Below are 19,851 nucleotides of genomic sequence, written 5' to 3'. Positions count from 1 at the left end.
TCAGATCAGTGCTGTTGTTTTCAAGTATTTTGGGGTCCCCTGCTTCCCCTTTCCCAGAGGCGCGGATCCGCAGATCCCTCCGCCCTGCTGGTCACGGAACTGGGCCGGACCAGCCCATAAACCGTTGACACTCATATCTCTTTATATCTGCTCAAGTTAAACAGCATGAGCAGCTCACGTAAATCAGACAGAATTTTTTCAGGTTCCACAAACATAAGCATTTCTGCAGCTCTATCTTTACCTAATCACAACTTATAATTTATTAACAACAGCACAGAAGTAAAGGATTTCTCTGGGATTTCTGATATTTTACAGTTCACAACTTAGAAATGCTACGGTCTTATCTTCAAAAAAACTTCTTGCAGGAACATAGGGAAATTGAACTAGCAAGACTGTACACAACCAATAGAGCCAACTCTGGTTCGTGTCCCCCCTTCTCCACTCTGGGGGAAAAAAAAAAATCTACTAACAGAACTACACAGATGGGATCTTTGCAGAAAGATCATCAATGAATGTCTGGTATCTTCAGCTGGTTTCCAGATACACCCTTTATTAACGTTTTTGCAAAAAATGAAATCCACAAAAGAAACAGATGAAGCACAACTCTGCTATTTACAGGCACCTTAAGGCCCCAGGTGACTACAAAAAGTTAATTTTTCTGTTTTGTAGAGTAAAGAAATAGAGCCTCCCAACACCCTAAAGGCTTCCGATACACGTTCGTCCTGTTCATGGCAGAACTCATTAAGAGCTATGGCTTAAACCAGCGTTCACTCGTGGCAGCTGCTGACGGACCACTCATCTGCTCACTGCTGGCTCTTTGCTACGCGTGACACGTGCTGCTAAATGCAGGCTGTCAGAAGTGTTGAAACGATTCACTTCTAAATATGGTAAATCCAGGCTATGACTACTTAAAGAAGTTGCTCCTTAACTTCAGATGTTAAAAATACTGACAGTTTTACTGTCAAATTTGGCAGCATAGTTTTCAAAGGGTAGAAAAAAATTATCATCAGGTAGAAAAAATTGTAGCTTTTTTTCCCTGTTTACAGAGCAAGGTTTAATTAAACAGTGAGGCCTCCTATCTGCAACAATGCAGCTGCAAGAAACAAAGCAGTCACAGACTACAGAAAGTCTATTTTTTGCCAAGATAGTTTACCCAACAAGCATTGCCTCTGAAATCACTGTTCAGCCATGGTGGCAACAGTTCGGATTCATGAACATTATGCTATGGTTTTCATTTCCCCCACCCAATGCATACAACAGACTTGAAGAGAACAAAAGCATCCCGACAACAAACCCACATCAAGATTATTTACAGCTACAGACGTCGCTTGGCTATCTTAAATCTCAAGGAGTGCAAATACACTACTTCTAAGGACAATGGAAAGCTGACAGTATTTTGAGACATTAGGTTGTGTTTTTACATGGAAATAAGAGAGACTGAACTTCACTGCAGAAAGAAGAAATGCAGACTTAATGGAGATTTTCAAGTATATTTATTTCCTACGTGCAACTTAAGTTTCAATTCATGCATTAAACTGTGGATGCTGCCTCTATGTTGAACTCTTCCATACTCCACTGCTGGCAGTGCCCACCAAGGTCAGCAAAGACCTTTTGGTTTTCTTCAGGTTTGCCTGAGCTTAAGCAAAGAAGAAAGAAAGCAGGCCTTCCACCAAGAGTGTTTCAGCAGAGATACGAAGCTCCTGCTTACTTTTTTTGACATGAGTGGTGTTATTTTCAACTCCACATTGCCACAACCTTAAGCAACGAGCACTTAAAGCATCAGACCTGTATTTTCAGACACAATACCGGCAATGAAGGAGGGACATGAGGTCACCTAACTCCTCGGTTTACACCTTCTTCTAAATGAGTGCTTTTTTGGATCCAAGCAGAAAACTACTGAAAGGCTGTTTCTGTTCCTAACTCTATTATAGCTGCACTCCATCTTCCCACATAAAAATTTTACACGCACACCAAATAACTAGATAGTAATGAATCAATGCAAGCTGCAATTTTCCCCCTCCCCTCTTCACACCAGTAGCATTTCTCTTCCAAAGCACGCCATCTTTGCAAGACCAGAAATAATACTGCAGAGGATCTAATCACCCCACACTCCTGCATGTCCCTCTGAAATACGACATGCAGTCAGCAGTCCAACCCGTAAGCCAGCTTGCCTGATGGCTTCATGTTTCATATAGCAATATTCATCATTTCAGCATTCTCCTCTGTTCTCCAAGAAAGGTTTCAAGCCAGTCACACCATATTTTTGTAATCTATTGGAAAAAAGAAGGCTGTTTCAGTTTCTCTTGGTACTTCTTATAAACAGAAGCACAGTGAGATGAGACACATCCATCAACATCACAGACAACCAAAAATTCAGGAACACCTGCAGATCAGTTAGCTTAACAGTCCTGTAATTCATTGGTGAAGTAATACTTGTACAGGAAGATATCAGGGAAACTGCAAACACTTCACTAAATTTCATGAAAATGAAAGCTGCTATTATCACTCCTACACCCTCTCTGCAGACAGTTTTATAAAAAGAACAGCCTACAAAGGCAGTCAGAGCTAGCTGACACGAGAGGAGACATCTGCAAAAGCTGCTCTGCCAGTGCAGTATATGTCACTTCTCAGAACAAATAGAGTATTTTGTGATATAAAATGATCAAAAGTATTTTTGCTGGTTAAAAAAAAATGAACAGAGCATCAGTTACACTTGTACTACTGCACAGGAAAGCATCACAGACATTACCTTCCCAAGAGGATGCCAGCTTAGACAAACTGCTGCAGCTACAGTACAGGATGCAACTTCTTATGGCTCTATATTCTCTTAAGTCAGCACATGGATGATCTTGTCAATATGCTTAGATTAAGGAGCTGCTAGAATCAGAGTGCACTGAAAGCACATTTCTACCTGGATAGCAATAGGGAGCAGACAGAATAAGTTAGAAAGCTTGGCCATACTGAGAAAGTCCTTCACAATATCTTGCAGTAAAATAGTCACACGTAGTTGTGGACATTGGAATTAACACAGTTCAGATGTACTTAAGGGGGAAAAAAAAAAAAAAAAAAAAAAAAAAAAAAAAAGAGGGCCCAGCTGCTATGAACTGAAAGCCCACAACACACTCCTTATCCAACCCTCCTCTGGAAGTTATTTCCTTCTGCAGCTGCATTAAATGAAACAATTCGGCTTTCTGAAGAACTACAAATCAAATAAGTTGCTGGAGGAGACAGTTAACAGTGGGGAGGAAAAGATGATACCTGGAAATGTGTTGTGCACTCTGACCCGCAGCGCTTTCATATTTTATTCTTTTTCCTGTATTATTCACCTGGGGCTTAGCCTGAAGAAAACCACCAAGTTCTCAGAAAGACGTGGTTCTGCTAAAGCGGTTAACGTTCACCCGCACGTCAGAGCAGTCACACAAAGCATCTACTTGGCTGTTCTGTTACTCTTGGTGAACATCCCTGCACTTCGTTGTTCAGCGTTTTCAACAGCCTTAAGAAACTGTCTGGACTTGTGGGCTGAAGGTCATTAACATTTCGGAATACTTACAGGTACTGCTTCCAAGTTCTGCAGTAGTCATTACTGCCCATATTATTCCTAAGCAGTGGCACCTGTTCATAAGGTGTGATCCAGTGAACACTTCCAGGCTTGCCATTATATTCATTTTGCATACAAATACGTTTTGTTTTCTTTCTCTTCAAATCTTCAGAGAAACACGACCAAACGCTGACACCAAATCAACCTTGTCTGTTTTGGAAAAGGGAAGTATTACAGATGGCTGTTTCAAATCCAAGGCTTACAGTGAAAGGAGCACGGCAATGCTCACGAGTGACACACAGCACCGTAATGTTGTTAGGTTTGATTGGTGAAAGCTCTTCTTTCCCCTTCAAAATCTGCTGTGTTTTGATGGGCTAACCACGGGGACCCCAGCACCCACATATGTGCAACTGCATCAGCTACTGAGGACTCTGATCATTAGTTACACTATCACACAGTAAGCTGCACTGCAGGGCATCAGAAACACTATTTGCCATCCTTGACTAAGATGCACAAAACCATTTTTTCATGGGAACATTAAAAGTAGGAGCGCCTAGGTGGCAAAAAGACAGGAGAGGATGGTGTTTTGAAAGTTAACTTCTTAGCGGCTCCACTAATTTCAATGGCTCTGAGGTGGCTAGAAAGTCCCTGCAGATAGCAGCTAGTGCTAGTCCAATGGACAGAAGAGAGCAAAGCCTTAAGATACGCCTTGTTAAGCAGGCAGTGCCTCTGGGCTGTCCACAGGGTAGCAATTACAGAAGAGCACTGAGTTGTCATGCAGAACCAACTAGAAGTTCTTTCTAGATGGCTGTCATCAGAAGCACAAGCAACCTCCAGAGACTCAAAGGAGCTGGACACAAAAATATATCCCGGAGGGTTCATTTGCAAGAAGTCAAATTGGATGGAGAAAAAGAGCACTCCAGTCCTCCACCCACTCCTGTCCTCCACCCGCTCTTCTAGCTTCAATGGCAACAGAGTGCAAAACTGCTTGTTGCTAAAATATTCCCCCCCTGCACGCATAAAATGTATTTCTTCACCCTCACTTTACGCTGAATAAAAAAGCAGTTCTTAGGATCCAGATCCACAGTTCTTCCCACTAGTCCTGAGTGAAGTGCCAAACAAGGAGCAGTCAACAGAAAAAGCACAAGAAAAAGCTTATTTCTCAAAATTGCATAGAAAGACAACTCTTCCAGGGTCCCACAACAAGTTAACGCTGGATACAATCTATATTTTTTAATATTTTTATTTATGTATTTTTATATTTTTAAAAACGGCGTATAATTTCAATAATACCTTTTTCAGCTGATGTTCAGGATTGCATCCTTAACAAAACTAGGGCAAGACTGATAAACTGCTGCCCTTTTTCAACCCACAACCCCAAGTCTGAAATGCCAGGTTGGAAAGAACACTTTTTACACTCACGTATGGTGTTTTACAGATCTCCTACACAACACGCTTCAGTTTTATTTCACGTTTAAAGAACAGGTTTCACTTGTTTGAATCAATGATAGTTAAGAACTGTTATGTCTATACCAAAACCAAGTATAACAGATGAGCTAGAAAAAAAATTAGAAGAAGAAAGTAACAAAAATGTTCCAAAAAGATGTTTGAATAGAATTTTTTTAATATACAAAAAGTCAGAAACCATTTCTAACGTGTGTCATTTCAGTATCATGTTATTACTGGGAACTTCATTTTTTAATAAAAGGCAAATGTAATCCACTGAGACTACTGATTGAACAGAATCTTCATAAGTAATAAGCCAAAAAATAATAATAATAATAACTCCACTGTGGGCTTGCTTTCTTTTTAATTTATCATGCAAATAGATGTCAGCACAATCGCCACCTCATCCTTCAGATTTTGATACTGCATGGGATCTGCAAGAGAAGCATTTCTTGAGGCTGGGGAAGGCATCTCCATAAGCAGCAAGTACAATTTAGTGATTATAACAGACTGAATTCCTCTTTATCCCTGAAGCGTTTTCTCTTATATTGTTCATTACCAAAGCGAATAGCTTCAGAATTTTATAAAGCTGAATCCTGGCAGCACAAAGGGATCAGAAATAGAGACCCTCACAAAGAAAAGACTGCAGCTGAAGAGAATAGGAAGAGCAGAGAATAAGCAGTAGAATGAGAGGACGGAAAAAACTCCCAGTCGGTACCAACTGTGAGACTCTAAGAGACGTTTTTCCTTTACCTGGCTGTCTATCAGGTCATTATCTCGCCCCTACCTGGAAGTTTCTCACTCTATTTTCTCCATCTACCTTGGATCAAAATGCAATCTTTGGACTTGCAGGCGGCCTCATTTTTATATGCTTTTTTTTTTTTTTTTAATTGTAGGAAAACATCTTTATGTTCTTAACAGTTCTTCTGAGAAGATTAAGTGAACTGGTGAATTCATTCCCTGGCAATTTCTTCTTAATATTCCGAAAGTAGGGAACTCACGAGTGAGTTAACTCAGAGTGTTTGGAGAGTACATAAATGTACTTCCCAAGCTAGCGGGCTCATAACTCAAGCTTTCTCATTCACTCACAAATGCAGCCTCACCAGGTTTTGCAGGTATTCTTTAAGCAGGTCTTTTGTGACTTTCCACCAAAGCAGCTGCAATGCAGATCTCTCACGAGCCATACAGTCAGACCTGGAGTTTGCTCAAATGACTCAACCTCAGCGTCCTGCTGCCAAACACCACGGTGTGGCCTGCAGTTCTGCCACTGGCTGCAGTAACAGCTCCTGTACAGAACAACCAGCTCTTGTTCTCCAGCTCTACTTACAGTCACTACTTCATCTTCTGGAAACAAATCACGCATCTATCTTAAGGTAATTCATTCTGACATTTTAGAGAGCATTTAGATACGAAACTAAGATACGAAGTGAATGAAGTAAATGCATAAAACATCATTTTCAACACACATCACCTGGCCTCTCACCTCACTTTAGAGCTGCCAGGTCTACTCATTAATCTGAGGACAGAATTGCCCATTTCTGCCTGCAGTCTTACTGCAGTGTCAAGGCCAGCTTCCAACAGACACCAGACAGCCTGAAAAGATGCTTACCAGCCTTCTGCATTTTACAGCTGGAAAACGAGGCATAGGAGTTATTAATAAGGTTTGAGTGTTTGTTGCTGGTGTTGTTTTGTCTTCATTGTAGGTCCCTGTTATTTTACAGGTTTAGCAATCAGGAAAAGGAGAAAAATATAAAGCAGACTCTCCCCACCTACTGTGGTGAATATTTAAGAGTGAGAAATAAAAAGTAAAGCTCTAAAAACATTCAAGCTCCTCATCCTCTGCAGACTGTATGGAAAAGGGAGCAGGAGCAGCTCACACGTAGCTGAGTCCCTAGCCCTCACTGTCAAAAGGGCACTTGTTTTTAATCTCATGTTTTATTTAAATACTGAATGCAAAATTGATAACACAACCAGCAGGGCAACAAGAAGGTTAGAAACAGGGTGAACGTACAGAACTACTTTGTTTGCAGTACATTCTTAACAAATGCCACAACGTTTGCTGGAGTAAATTTAAATCAGTCCGGTCAGCACTTCAACCTGTAACAGCTAAGAGAAGCTTTACGTTCACTAAGCTGCTTCCATAAGTCTCTTTCAAACAGTGCTACACGCTAAGAATGTGGTTGTCGAATAGCAACAACTAAATTCACAGATTTGGTTTCTTGAAACCTGTTCAAGGCAACAGATTGGAAAGTCTATTAAAAGTAAATAGAAAGTACTAAACACAAATCAAGTCCATTATAAAAAAATCACAAAGCAGCCAGTTACAGGGACCTGAAGTTCACAAGAAGTTCCACAATTGCTGACAGTCCTGATTTTCAAACACGAGTTTATGGCACATGGAAGAACAAAACAATAAGAAAGCAAGTCAAAGGGCCAAACAGTCACTGCAGAGTGCAAGTCAGTCATTATAACACACTGACTCAAACAGGAGGAGTTACAGGTCATCAGACTCAGGAAGTACATAGGATTAAATGCAAAAAATAAAAAAAAAAAAAAAAATTAGTAACCAAGACGACTTAGCAGCAGGGCTTTTGCTTAGATAAACATCTTTAATTTTGACTTAAATTATAGCTAACTTCCAAATTCCTTAGAGTAATACCTATTCCTCAAGAGCACTTAGGAGCACTGATTGCCTCAAGTAGTCACACCAGAAGCACAGAAGTTCGGTCAGCACTGCATGAGCAGAACAGCACAAGCTTGAATGACTAAGCAGTGCTGGGCGAGAAATTAGCTCAGCGTTGAAGACCTTGCACTGAACTCCAGCCACCACAAAAGCAGTTGTTTCGTCATAAGCATGTGTTGCACTTCTATCCCACATCTTCACCGCCCTCAGAATTACCACACTCTCTCAGAAGACTAGTTGAAAAGAATGCCTTTTGTTTGTACACGGGGGGGGGGGGGGGGGAGGAAAAACCTCTCCCTACCCTAGAATTAGCAAAAAGCCTTATTCATTTCATGACCTCGGGCTTTGTATTCTCATCTCCTCCTAGATGGCAAAGACAAAGCGATGTTGGTTCAAGACCATGCCCCTAAATGCTTGGTGGAAGTACACAGAATGGCTGAGCATTTCTCCCACATACATACATATTCCAGTCTAAAATAAAGTCATTATGACCTTCCAGTACTTAAAGGGAGCTTACAGATAGAAGGGAAAACAACTTTTTTTTACACTGTCTGGTGGAGATAGGATAAGGGGGGGATGTTTGAACTAAAAGAAGGGAGATGTAGACATTAGGAAGAAATTCTTTCCTCAGAGGGTGGTGAGGCCCTGGCACAGCTGCCCAGAGAGCTGTGGGTGCCCCATCTCTGCAGGTGCTCAAGGCTGGATGGGACCCTGGGCGTCCTGAGCTGGTGGGAGGCAGCCCTGTTTGCAGCAGGAGTTGGGGCTGGGTGGGCTTTGAGGTCCATACCAGCCCAAACCATTCTATGATTCAGCGGTCTGAAACCCCACATGGGAAATAAGCCCTGTCAAACAGGACAGAGTCCAAGTTGCTATGCCCCCCACAGCCCAACCCACACACAGACACCGTTCAAAGTTGTAATGCTTTCCAATAAAGCAGTTAGCATCTTCTGCAGTTCAATCACTGATGCGGACACCAAGAGATGATGAAAAAACAGTACTGTTATTGGAAGTGAAGCAATATAAGCCACAGGCAGCAGAGCCTGAAATCTGCAGAGCTGAGGAACTGTGCTTCACTGTGGAAAAATACTTTCTGTACAGTTCCTCACAGGAAGGAGCAGGGAGAGGACATGCCAGAAACCCACAACAAGTAGCATTTTTGGAATAAAGCACTTCCTGACCTTTGCTTCCAGATAAATCTGAAACAAGACGTCTATAAATAGAAGAAATCAGAAAGAAATCAAGTAAGGTATCGTATAATGCTTGTACAAAGTGGGATTTTTATTTTTCTTTTAAAATCAGATACCGCTTTCCCAAAGCAATGCAGTGTGGCAGTAGCCTGTCTTACCAGCATGAGGTGATGGCACGGCTACTTCTTCATCTCCCACCTCCATTTACAACAAACTGATTCAGAATCTTTTGCTACTCTCAGTAAATTAAATGCAAGCCTTTCCACACGCTCATGCAACTCACAAGGCACTCTCATGCCCATCCTACAACATCAACAGCACCTAATGCATTATAGTACAGTTTCAGAATTTAATACGTGCATCTCAATTTTGCTGTCCTTTCACACATTCAGCAGAGCTGCCAAGTTCAAGCTGCCCATTTCTTACTGCAAACTAAGAGCACCCTGGAACAGCCAGGGTAGGCATTAATTCATTACATGTAGTTTACAAAGTCATCTTGGGAACTGCATTTTAGCAGCTGCAGAGGTGTCGGCTGCATGCTGGCCTGTCAAACTGTGACAGGCACCTTCTAAAAATATACAGCTGTGTAAGGGGGAGCAAGCATCATGAAGCTATCACCAAGATTGCTTTTTTGAGGGAAAAAATAGAATGAAAAATACGCAATAAACCAAGATGCCTTATGAAACTAGCTACGGTTTACTGCAGTACTACTTCACCTAAGAACTATTTCTGAAGGCCAGGGCAGCCATTAGAGCACCTGTTCCAAACAAATCCCCTTTGTTTAAGAGACGTGTAAGGGAACTCCTGTGCTAAGATGTGGGCCAATGTCAACAGCGAGCCTTCCTGGGTTTATTTAGGTTGTGTCTCTGCAAACCGTGCTACTTTCGTCACAGCTGAATGTTCATTTACCATCCAGCTAAGACAGGCTGCACAAAGAGTTGTTTTTTCTTTTTTTACTTTTCTTTTACATTCACATGGAATATTCACTCACACAAGAACGCTAGACCTTAAAAAGCAAACTTAGTTCATCAACCCTACACAGTTCAAGGTTTCATGTACGCCAATTCAAATGAGGATGTACTAAGGGTATTTCTACATTTCTTCTACAAGTGGACAATATTTTCTATGATATACACTGCAGAGTACTTTGTAAGTAAAGAGGAATTTCCTTCCTGCTCTGAAATTAATATGCATGAATGAAAGCATTAGCTAAGACTACCTGAGTGTTTCTCTAAGTGCTCTAATAAGAAAAATACAGGAGGTGGTTGCTTCAAGGTACAAAATTAAAGCCACCAGCAGGGGTATAAAAAGGGAAAAAAATAGAAGCCATTGAATTATCAGGACAGATATTAAACCGCAGCAGCAGCAGGCGAGGTACAGTGAGTAGGAGAAGGGAGAAAATGGATAAAGGATTCACATTCCACCTGGGCATTCAGAAATATAGCATCTTCCCATGCAGACCAGTAGCACATACTGCTGCAAACCTCAGGATTCTCCACTCCAGTCACTGAACACTGCTTTATAAAGCTAACAAAGCATTCTGTACACCAGCACATCATACACATAACCACTATTTTCCAGAAATATCCAGTTGTCTAGATATCGGTCAGCTTCTGAACAGAGACTTTACTAAGAGTTATCCTACATAAAAGCCTTACAAGCTCCTTGAAGAGGATTTAGGAGCAATGGAGACCAGCTATTCATCAGTGCCGTATCTAGCAGAACAAGAGCTAGCAGCACTAAAACAGACGGCTGCCTCAGACACAGCAGAGATGCAATAAACTCCCCTCCTCCCCCCTCTGAAAACCTCTGCACCAATTACTCTTTCCTCGGCGCTGTTGCCTCAAATCATTTTTAACAGCCGAGCTTGAGCTGTGTTGCCATCTGATAGTCAACGAGCAGTCTGTGACCAAGGAGCAGGCATCATTCAAGTAAATCATCACAAATTAAAATGAGACATCAGCTGAAATTAGCATTTCCCAGCTGCCACAGAGCAGTGCAACAAGGCTGGAAACACCTTTACCCTCGCTACAGCCCTCCTGGTCAGCATGCTGCTCCACACCTGCATCACACAGGAAGAGATGCTCGGTTCTCAGAGCAGGGTGCTCACAGACAGGTTTGATGCATCATCTACTAGTGTACACACATCAACAGAGAAGATGAAATGTAACTCAGGTGCCTTCATAATTACCTTTCCATAGTTTAGAGTGAAAACTGCTTCACTTGGTCCTTTACTGACTACTCACTACCTCTGTAGCTGGGAACAGAAAATACTTAGCCACTGCATCAATAAAAAAAGAATTTAATAAATCAGAGCACATAACTGGCACTTATAACAAACTGGTGCAAAATCTCATTTCTTGTTCCATTGACCATCCTCCATAAACTATAACTCCCATATTTTTTCTAGATACATTTGCTGCTTACTCCTTTGAGATTACAGCCAGAGAGGAAACAATCCAATCAAACTGAGCTTCTCTATACCCTCAACCTGTATTTTATCCACAAGCTAAATGAATATTTTACAAAGGCACAGTACTAATGTAGCTTCAATCAATGAGCCTTTTACAGCTGCCAGCAGGGAAGTGGCCATTCATTAGCCACCCTCATCAGGAAATCACAACTCAGGTCAAGACCAACTGGGTCACCGCAGCTTTTGGCATCCAAATGGAATTGGAAGAAGCTTCACAACATAAAACATCTTGGCAACACAGTACGCTTCAGGGCACCAGGCATCCAGAACAGCAGAGCCACCAAGGGCCACCATACGTCAACACGACAAAAGGCCACGATGCCAAAATGCTGACATAGCTACATAAATAAGACTGCTCCTTCCCCACCTTCCTGCAAACTGGTGTGGGCAGCATGCCCTGTGCACACCAATGAGGGCACTCACTGTGCCTGCAGGGACACTGACAGTGGGTACAGAGATCTGCAACGGCATGTGGCCAAGGCACACTCTATCCACTCACAATATAGCTAAATATTTACTGCTGTGTATTCTGATACTCCTTCTGACAAAGCCGAAGCCAATACAGCCGTTTGAGTTCCTGCTGGCTGCCCACAGGACTGCAAGGTGCTCCTGACCTTGGCGAGATTAAATATTTTGGGACGATGTTCTGTGCAGGTGAAGGAACAGTTTCCTAACAGGATGAAGCACTCATCTCAAAGGCAAAACAGAAACACCACAGGGTCTGTATTGTAGGTATGCCCCATCAGATAAGAAACAGAGAAGCGTGCATTGTCACTCAACACCATACCAACAACAGCAGGTTCCCTTTACACCTTCATTTCCTTCAGAAAGAGCCCTCAGCATCCATTTCTCGGCTGAGAAACAACAGAGCAATGCAATCGCAGACAGGACTCAGTATTAGGCACACAAAGCCTATCAGTCATTAACATGTTACTCACTCATTACAATGTACACAAAGATAGTGCTGCTAGCTGAGTTTCTTACCATTGCTATACAGTAACAGGTATCAAACACCCACAAAACAAAGTTCTCACAAAGGTTTCCCCTGAAGCTCATCTCCAGTACAGCATATAAAGACAGAGGAGCTCTCTTCTCAAGACCTATCTTGCACATATGCATCATTAGTTCCAGAAACATTCTGATTTTAGAATCACAGAAGCGTTTCAGTTGGAAGTGACCCTTAAAGGCCATCTAGTCCAACCCCCCGCAATGACCAGGGACGTCTACAGCCACATCAGGTGCTCAGAGCCCCAGCCAGCCCGACCTTGGATGTCTCCAAGGATGGGGCATTCACCACCTCTCTGGGCAGCTAGGAATTGCAGCAAGAATAAATACTCCTACAATATTCCTTTTTTTTTTTTTTAATACACCTTAAGAAAGTGTCTGAAAACAGAGCACTGGTCAATTTGCAGAGGTTACGCTGCTCAGAGGTTCCTACACAAAGTCGTAAGCGTTTACTCTCCACCTTATAACACAAGCCTTCACACTTCCAGTTGCACCAACACCAACATTTGGAGCCATGATCTAAACCACACTATTGCACCACCCAGGTCTCAGTAAGAAAAAGCCACACTCCACCTCTTGGAGTAAGTCACTTCTCTTTTGTTCAGCTAACAAGGTTGAATCACTTATCCTGTTTATATTCTGGCCTCACAAACAGGCAGATCAGCACAAATGAGGAAGCAGAAGACATCCCATGAGAAACAAAGCCCCTAAACAAGATTATCCACTAGAAAAAAAACAATGCACCAGTAAAGATTCCGCCTCCTGGTTAAGTAAACCCAATCTCAAACAGAAGGATCTTCCAGCTGTATTGGTGGTACAGCCTTCACTTCCATCAAGTGCATACAAACCACAGTTGCATAACATACTATCTCACTTCCCTACATTTTTTGGGTTTGGTGTTTGTTTTGTTTTGGGGGGGAGGGGGGCTGTTATTTAATAAGACATGAAGTCTGAATGACTATTCAAAGAGAAAAGGCTACCAGAAGTTTCCCAATCAACTACAGAACAAGTAAAATACAGATAGGGACACGAATATCCTTAAAAAATAAGGCAAAAACATGAGATCTTTTTATCCAGAAAAATATTAACATAGAAAAACTCCTTTGCTTTATCAGTGATTAAAAAAGGCACATTTTTTTTTTCCCCCTGGGACCACTGAAATATTTGAAGTTGATCTTTTTCCTCCAGTGTTTTAATGATATATATATATATACTGCTCATCATTGTTAGTCAGAATCCTTCAGAACTGCTGAAAACCAGATATTAAATCACTTTTATTCAGGCCAGACAATGGAGAGGCACACAAAGGAATTTATCTACAGATATATGTGCATAACAGAGCTGCACGGAGACTAAACAGCTTATTCTCAACTCCGAAAACAAAGCCGTAAGAAAAGCTCTGCAACAGAGCTCCTTTCTCTCCTTGCTTTCAAGAGAAGTGCAGAACTCCCCGAAGTTCAGAAGCAGCAAAGTGGAGCACCACTTCCATTTTGAGACTTTCTAAAACGCATCCTTTCACACAAAATATAACCAGCAAATTAAATCTGCAACGCTGGCGGCAGTGAGCGGCGTGCAGGCCAGGCTGCCTCTCACAAAGGCTCTTTGTGGAGCTATCTTTCTGCCAGCGCTCCTTTTGAATTCCCAAACAATACCTTGCAAAAATTAGATCTCCTACTGTGGGAAAGTTCCCAAGACACAAGCCAAAATACATTTTCTCATGAAGCTCTCCATGAGGAGGTCAGAATTCTTGCACCATCCGCTCAGTGTACATATGGTTATTCTCGAAACACAGCAATCGATCAAGTAGCAGCATCTTGATTTAAGGGAAAAAAAAAGCCATCAAAATCAAATCGGGGATTCATCAGAATGAATTAGTAGCTATCACCTGTTAATAATTTGAGTAAGAACGAAGACTTTTATTTTTTTCAGTTCCAGAACTTTAAAAGGAGCTGTTTTTTTTAAAACACCTAACAGCAATTACAGTGGAGATTAGCTACAATACAACACATCTTCTGAGAAAACATTTTAATCTTTTTTCTCTTCTCCCTCCACAGGTACAAAGTGTGAACAACCTGACAGACCGTGGAACAATGTCCCTCCCTCCTGAGGGGGAAAACATGATTTTGGGCAAATACTTGCACCCTACTTATCTGCTGCTGCTTCTATGGCAAGAACAAACTAAGCCCCTTCTGCCTCTGCTGCTGAACTGATAGGTTTGCTTCTAACCAGCTTCAGCATCCATTGTGCCCACTGCTACAGTTACATTGGGAATTCCCAAGTTCAAGTTCCCAGTTGGCTTGGATTTGTACAGCTACCCCAGCCACGACCTGCTGCTGCAATGAGAAAGCAGGCACGTGTTCAGGATAAGGCTTCAAATCAGCTGTTTCTGCTCTGCAGATAAAGGTGCTCTCATTGCAACCAGGGTTCTGCAGGCAGTGGCGAAGCTCAGTGCTGCACAGCACGGAAATCTGCACATGCACAGAGCAATGGCACCGCCATGGGGGAGGATTAATGAAAAAAAATTGAAAAAAATTCAAACTTCTACATTCTTATCATTGTCAGAACTCTTAGCAACAAAGCTGTGAACACCTATGGAAAATTCCTTCAAAAAGGCCTGGAAATAAAGGGATTTTCTGCAAGAACGTGCAGACAACTGAGCAGTGCATTACAACACAAGTCTTCAGCTTCAGGAAGCGCATGGAAATTTATGGTGGAAGTTCTGAATCAGACATTCCTGAACTTTTCTGACAGGCCGAGATGAGTGAGGTCGCAGGAAAGAATGCAACTGGGTAAGGGCTTGCAGTTCGGGTTACCAGGCACAAGAAGGCCCATGGGCAGAGTTGTTTGTTCAGTAGGATATTCTGTCGCAAAATATTCTGTAGCTCAAGGGTAAGCAGCAAGAGAAAAAGTGCACTTCTACCTCAGAGGGATTCCCTAACTTACTTCCCTACTGAAAACATCACTTGCTCCGTCAGGTAAAGGCCTCGCTTCTTTTCACTTTGTTTTTTACATTCTCCCAGTTACAGGATGAAATGTGACAAGAAAAATAACTACAGCCAAGGCACATCTGTGTCCTAACTTCTTCCCGCTATCTGCATCCATCTTCCTAGTTATGGCAGAATCACAGAACATCCTGAGTTGAAAGGGATCCCCAAGGGTCATCAAGTCCAACCCCGGCTTCACACAGACCACCCAAAACCCAAACCTTACGCCCAACAATGGTATCAAGAGCAGTATCCAAATAGCCATTGAACTCCAGCAGCTCGGGGCCATGCCTGCTGCCCTGGGCAGCCCGTTCCATGCCCACCACCTTCAGCTGAAGAACCTATTCCTAACCCCTAGCTGCCCCTGCCCTGACAAGGCTCCACGCCATTCCCTTGGGCCCTGCTGCTGTCACAGACTGCTGCCCTCAGTGCTGCACCCGCCATCAGCTCTCCCCTCAGCTCCTCTGCCCTAGGCTGAACACACCAAAGTGATTTAGGTTCAGACCCAGACAGTGCCACTTCAGACACCATTCTGAGGATGCTAACAAATATCCCCTCTTGCATTTGGCACATTCACACACATGAATCTATCCCCTTGCATCGGACTTGCACATGGAGCACTTATCTGCTGTGACCCCATTGTTCATTTGCTAAGAGACCATTACAGTATGAAGGAAATGTCCATTTCTGGCTTATCTTCATATTGCACACAAACACACTGTCAGAGGATACAAGTTAAAAATAACGCCACTGAAGAACAAGTTGAAAGATTATCTGGAAAAAGCCAAGGTACATCCTATAATTAAACCATTGTTCCCCCCAGGCACTGGAAGTGGGAACATCTGCCCAGCAGTGGCATCCTGCTCTGGTGCCTTCTGACACATGACAACATGCCAGCACTGAGCCCAGGGCACCAGCAGAGCTTCCCTCGCCTGCTGGTGCCATCATCCCCCTGTGGCTTCTTACTGCCGGACCAAAGCACATCAACTGCTTCCAGAAGGAAACTTGAAGCACCAAAAGTATATCTAAAGCCTACATACACTGAAACAGCCCTTCCTGCAGACGTCAATGTGCAGCATGCCAACAGTGAGCCAGTATGTGGAGCTTCTGAAGTAGGGAGCTCCTCGCGTACCACGCCATGCAACTGAGCTGCTAGGGCAGAGTGGGATTAGTGCTGGTTCTCCTATTGCAAAGCAAAAGGAGCCCTGTTTTGGGTTTGCGGGTTTTTTTTAGGTTAAACTCCTCCAGAACAGAACTGCATGCTCTCTGAGGTGGTCTATGAAGCTAATAGGAAATGGTTTTGATAGGACTGAAATTTTATAGCTTTAATATAAGATGACATTTGGAGGGAAAAAAAACTAGACTGTTATTAGTCACAGCTCAAGGGCATAAAACCATTTGTAATTTATGAACATTTAGAATTTAGATTCCCCCAAGTAGTTAAATTAACTTTGCAGTTCAAGTCTTCAAAGAGAAAATGAATAGTTTAATAAAGCAGTTAAAGAGGAGAGCTCTGTTACACAACAGACATGCTGAAGTGCAGGCTATGTACGTTTCCATTTTGTCTTCATTTAGGGTTCTAGTCAATGGAGTGTTGAGCTGTAATACGTAGAACACAAACAAACTTTTAAACATGGACACACAGAAGACGTGTGGTGCTAAGAACTTCCCAAAGCAGGTGCAGAATTGTTTGCTTTCCAAAAACAAAATAAAAAAAAGCCCTCTCCAATCATCACCAATGAGGTTTTTGCACTACATGTGCTCATGCAGTTTAGTTTGCTTTCTCCAACGGATTACACCAGCTCCAATAGTCACTGAAGCCGTACCTACACCTGAGTGCTCACTGTGCTGCTGTCACTCCGCTCTTTGCCATGAGCCTGCGGTGAAGACGCTTCACTAAATTGGTGCAGGGCAGAGTAGTAATGTCAGATGCAAATTCACATCTCCCTAATTTGGGAGAAGCTGAGCCCAATGAGTTGGTTAACACGAGCACGCAGCGAACACGATACTAACACTGCTGTCATGTTATTTCCTGTACTGACATGAAGACGATAAATATATTTTCTCTTCCCAACACTCTGTCAGCTCCCAATGACTTGGCCTAATGAGTTCCCAAAAGCTAAAAATAAGCATCTCCAGTAGACAGCCAGAGAAACAAAAACACAGGCAGAGGAAAACAGGGACAGAAAAGTCACTTTCAGGGAACAAGAAAAAACAAAGTCCTTGTGTCTTCATACAGAAACAACTTCTGTTTGTTTGCTTTTCATTTCACTTGATAATTGCATTACAGAGATATGTGCATTACAGAGATATCGCTCATAGCTACATTTCTTTCAGATTCCAATAGCACTGTAAGATAAAACTGAGACTACTTCCAGAGTGGAAAACAAACACTACAGACTGGTCAACAGCACGACTGTGGACAGCGGGTCTGATGGAGCAGAGGGCCCTCTCCCCACCATATCACTCCCACCGGCAGCACTGGAAAAGCATGCCTGAGCCCCAGCTCCCAGCACCCCCAGTGCTCAAACAGGCTGCCCAAAGCAGTTACAGATGCCCCATCCCCTCTGGGCAGCCTGATCTGGTGGGTGGCAGCCCTACTCACAGCAGGAGGTTGGAGTTCCATATCTTTAAGGTTTCTCCCAACCTAAGCCATACTGTGATTCTGATGACACACTCTATTTCCCACCAGCCTGGTCTATTTGTGGCTTATTTTGGCCAGTCAGCTCTGTGGATTTCAGGGTGGGTTTCTTTTCCTGTGGCAACTGCCACAGCACGCTTTCAGTCTGCTGATTCTTGAAGTTTTAGCACATTAATGCAGCCCTGGTGTTCCCAATTTAGCTCTGTGCCCTTCACATTGGCTTTATCCCCGCTTTCCAGCTGATTTCCTCACTGCACCAGTTCCTACTTGTTCACTGCTCTTTTCAGCCACCCCTTGCAGAGAGCACTGCCTGGCAGGGCCAAGGCTCCAGCCTCACCTGGCACAGGCTCACAGCTGTCACGGGGAAGGGCTGGCTCCCCGTGCTCAGCCTGGTGGCCCCACGACCTGACTGACTGGTTCCTGAGCAACTGGTGGTGTCACTCCCCACCGGCAGCCGGCCACCACTCCACAACCACCTCTGGGGCGAGCACCAAACCAAGGCTCCCACCCTGGAACTGTCCCAGTGCAGGGGCCTGGCTGCCAGAGCACCACACTTCCAGCGGGTGCCATGGGATCCCTCCTGCATTGAGCTAAGGGACATTTGGAAAGGTCAATCAAGGACAAAGGAACCACTTGAGCTCCAAAAAAAAAAAAAAAAAACCACATTCCAGAAGTAGGCTACAAAAAATAAGGGGGAGACTAGAAGATGCGTAAAGAAGACAGGTTAACGTAATGTCCATACGGCTGGCGTGTTTTTCCATGGGAGCTTTTGTTTTCTCACACATATTCCACCAGCACAGGGATAAAAATAACACGACCACAATGACGTCTCTCTAGCAAGAGGAATGACTTATGGATGCAGGCCGAAAGTTAAGGTTTCCTCTTTGCCCCCAATTTGAAACCGTTGCCAGCCAATCAGAGACTCGCCAAAATGATCAGTAAAAACATCCCTTCCTAAAAACCGGAGTGCAACGGGCTCCCAGGGCGCGGGGAAAATAGGGCAGATGGCACCGCAACTCGCAGCAAAGTAACTCCGCTAGCCTCGTTGCACGGCGATGGGGGGATCGGCGCAAAGCTCATTAGCCCGCAGACAGCTGGCAACGGCACCCGTCCGGGAGCAGCGGGAGCTCACGGCGGGGTGCTGGCTTCCCGGCTCGCCCCGGCAGCGCCCGTCTCCCGCTATGGGGCTCAGCATCGGCTCCCGCCCCGCCGGAAACCCCCCCTGGTGCCCCAAACCGGGCAGCGGGAAGAAACTTGCACGCCTTCTCCTCTCCCCTCCGCTCCGTTCCGCTCCCCAGCTACAGACCCGCGCCCCAACACCCTCGTCCGCCAGCGGGCCCCCCGCCCGCCTCCACGCCCGCCCGGGGAAGGGGCCGCCTACCTGGGGGCTCCGCTCCGCCGGGTTCTTCATCACTGCCTGGCGGAAGCTATTATCCACGTAGGACGCCATCGCGCCTAGCTCCGCCGGCGCGGCGGCCGCTCCCGCCTGGCTCGGAAGGGCGGGACGGCAGAGGAGAGGAGGGCCGGCAGCGGCCTGGAGCGGCGGTCCGGGGCGAGCGGAGGGAGGCGGCGCGGGGACTCCGGCGGCGCTTCGGCTCAGCAGCGCCGCCGCCCGGATTTAGGCCGCGGCCGAGCCCCGGAGGCGCGGGGGCTCCCGGCGGGCCGGAGGCGCCCGGCGGAGGCGGCTGCGCGCTCCCGCTCTACCCGGCGCTGCGCCTCCCGCCGGCTCGCTCCGCCGCATCCCCACGGGCACCTCCGCCGCCTCCCATCCAAGCTACTAGGGGCTCCGCGCCCGTCTCGGCGACGGGGAAGTTGCTGGCTCGGGGAGGCGGGGCCGAGGCGGGGCGGAGCGGGGCGGGGCGGAGCGGGGCGGGGCGGAGCGGGGCGGGGCGGA

General features: G+C 44.6%; 1 protein-coding gene across 3 annotated transcripts in view; it reads right to left on the bottom strand.

The window, feature by feature from the left end:
• RAPGEF2 (Rap guanine nucleotide exchange factor 2) overlaps positions 1 to 19,452 on the bottom strand; it is a 172,635-nt gene extending 153,183 nt beyond the window's left edge. For all 3 annotated transcript variants that reach the window (XM_042870479.1, XM_042870480.1, XM_042870481.1), the window contains exon 1: positions 19,339 to 19,452. In XM_042870479.1, the coding sequence (XP_042726413.1) occupies positions 19,339 to 19,407 (69 nt within the window). In that variant the 5' untranslated portion in view covers positions 19,408 to 19,452. The remainder of the gene's footprint in view (positions 1 to 19,338) is intronic.
• Between the last annotated feature and the right edge of the window lie 399 nt (positions 19,453 to 19,851).

The sequence above is a fragment of the Lagopus leucura genome, unplaced genomic scaffold, assembly GCF_019238085.1.
Source record: "Lagopus leucura isolate 7727_CA_CO unplaced genomic scaffold, USGS_WTPT01 Super-Scaffold_100004, whole genome shotgun sequence".
NCBI classification, from domain to species: Eukaryota; Metazoa; Chordata; class Aves; order Galliformes; family Phasianidae; genus Lagopus; species Lagopus leucura.
The sequence above is the reverse complement of the archived record's forward strand: the minus strand, read 5'-3'. Positions and strand labels throughout refer to the sequence as shown.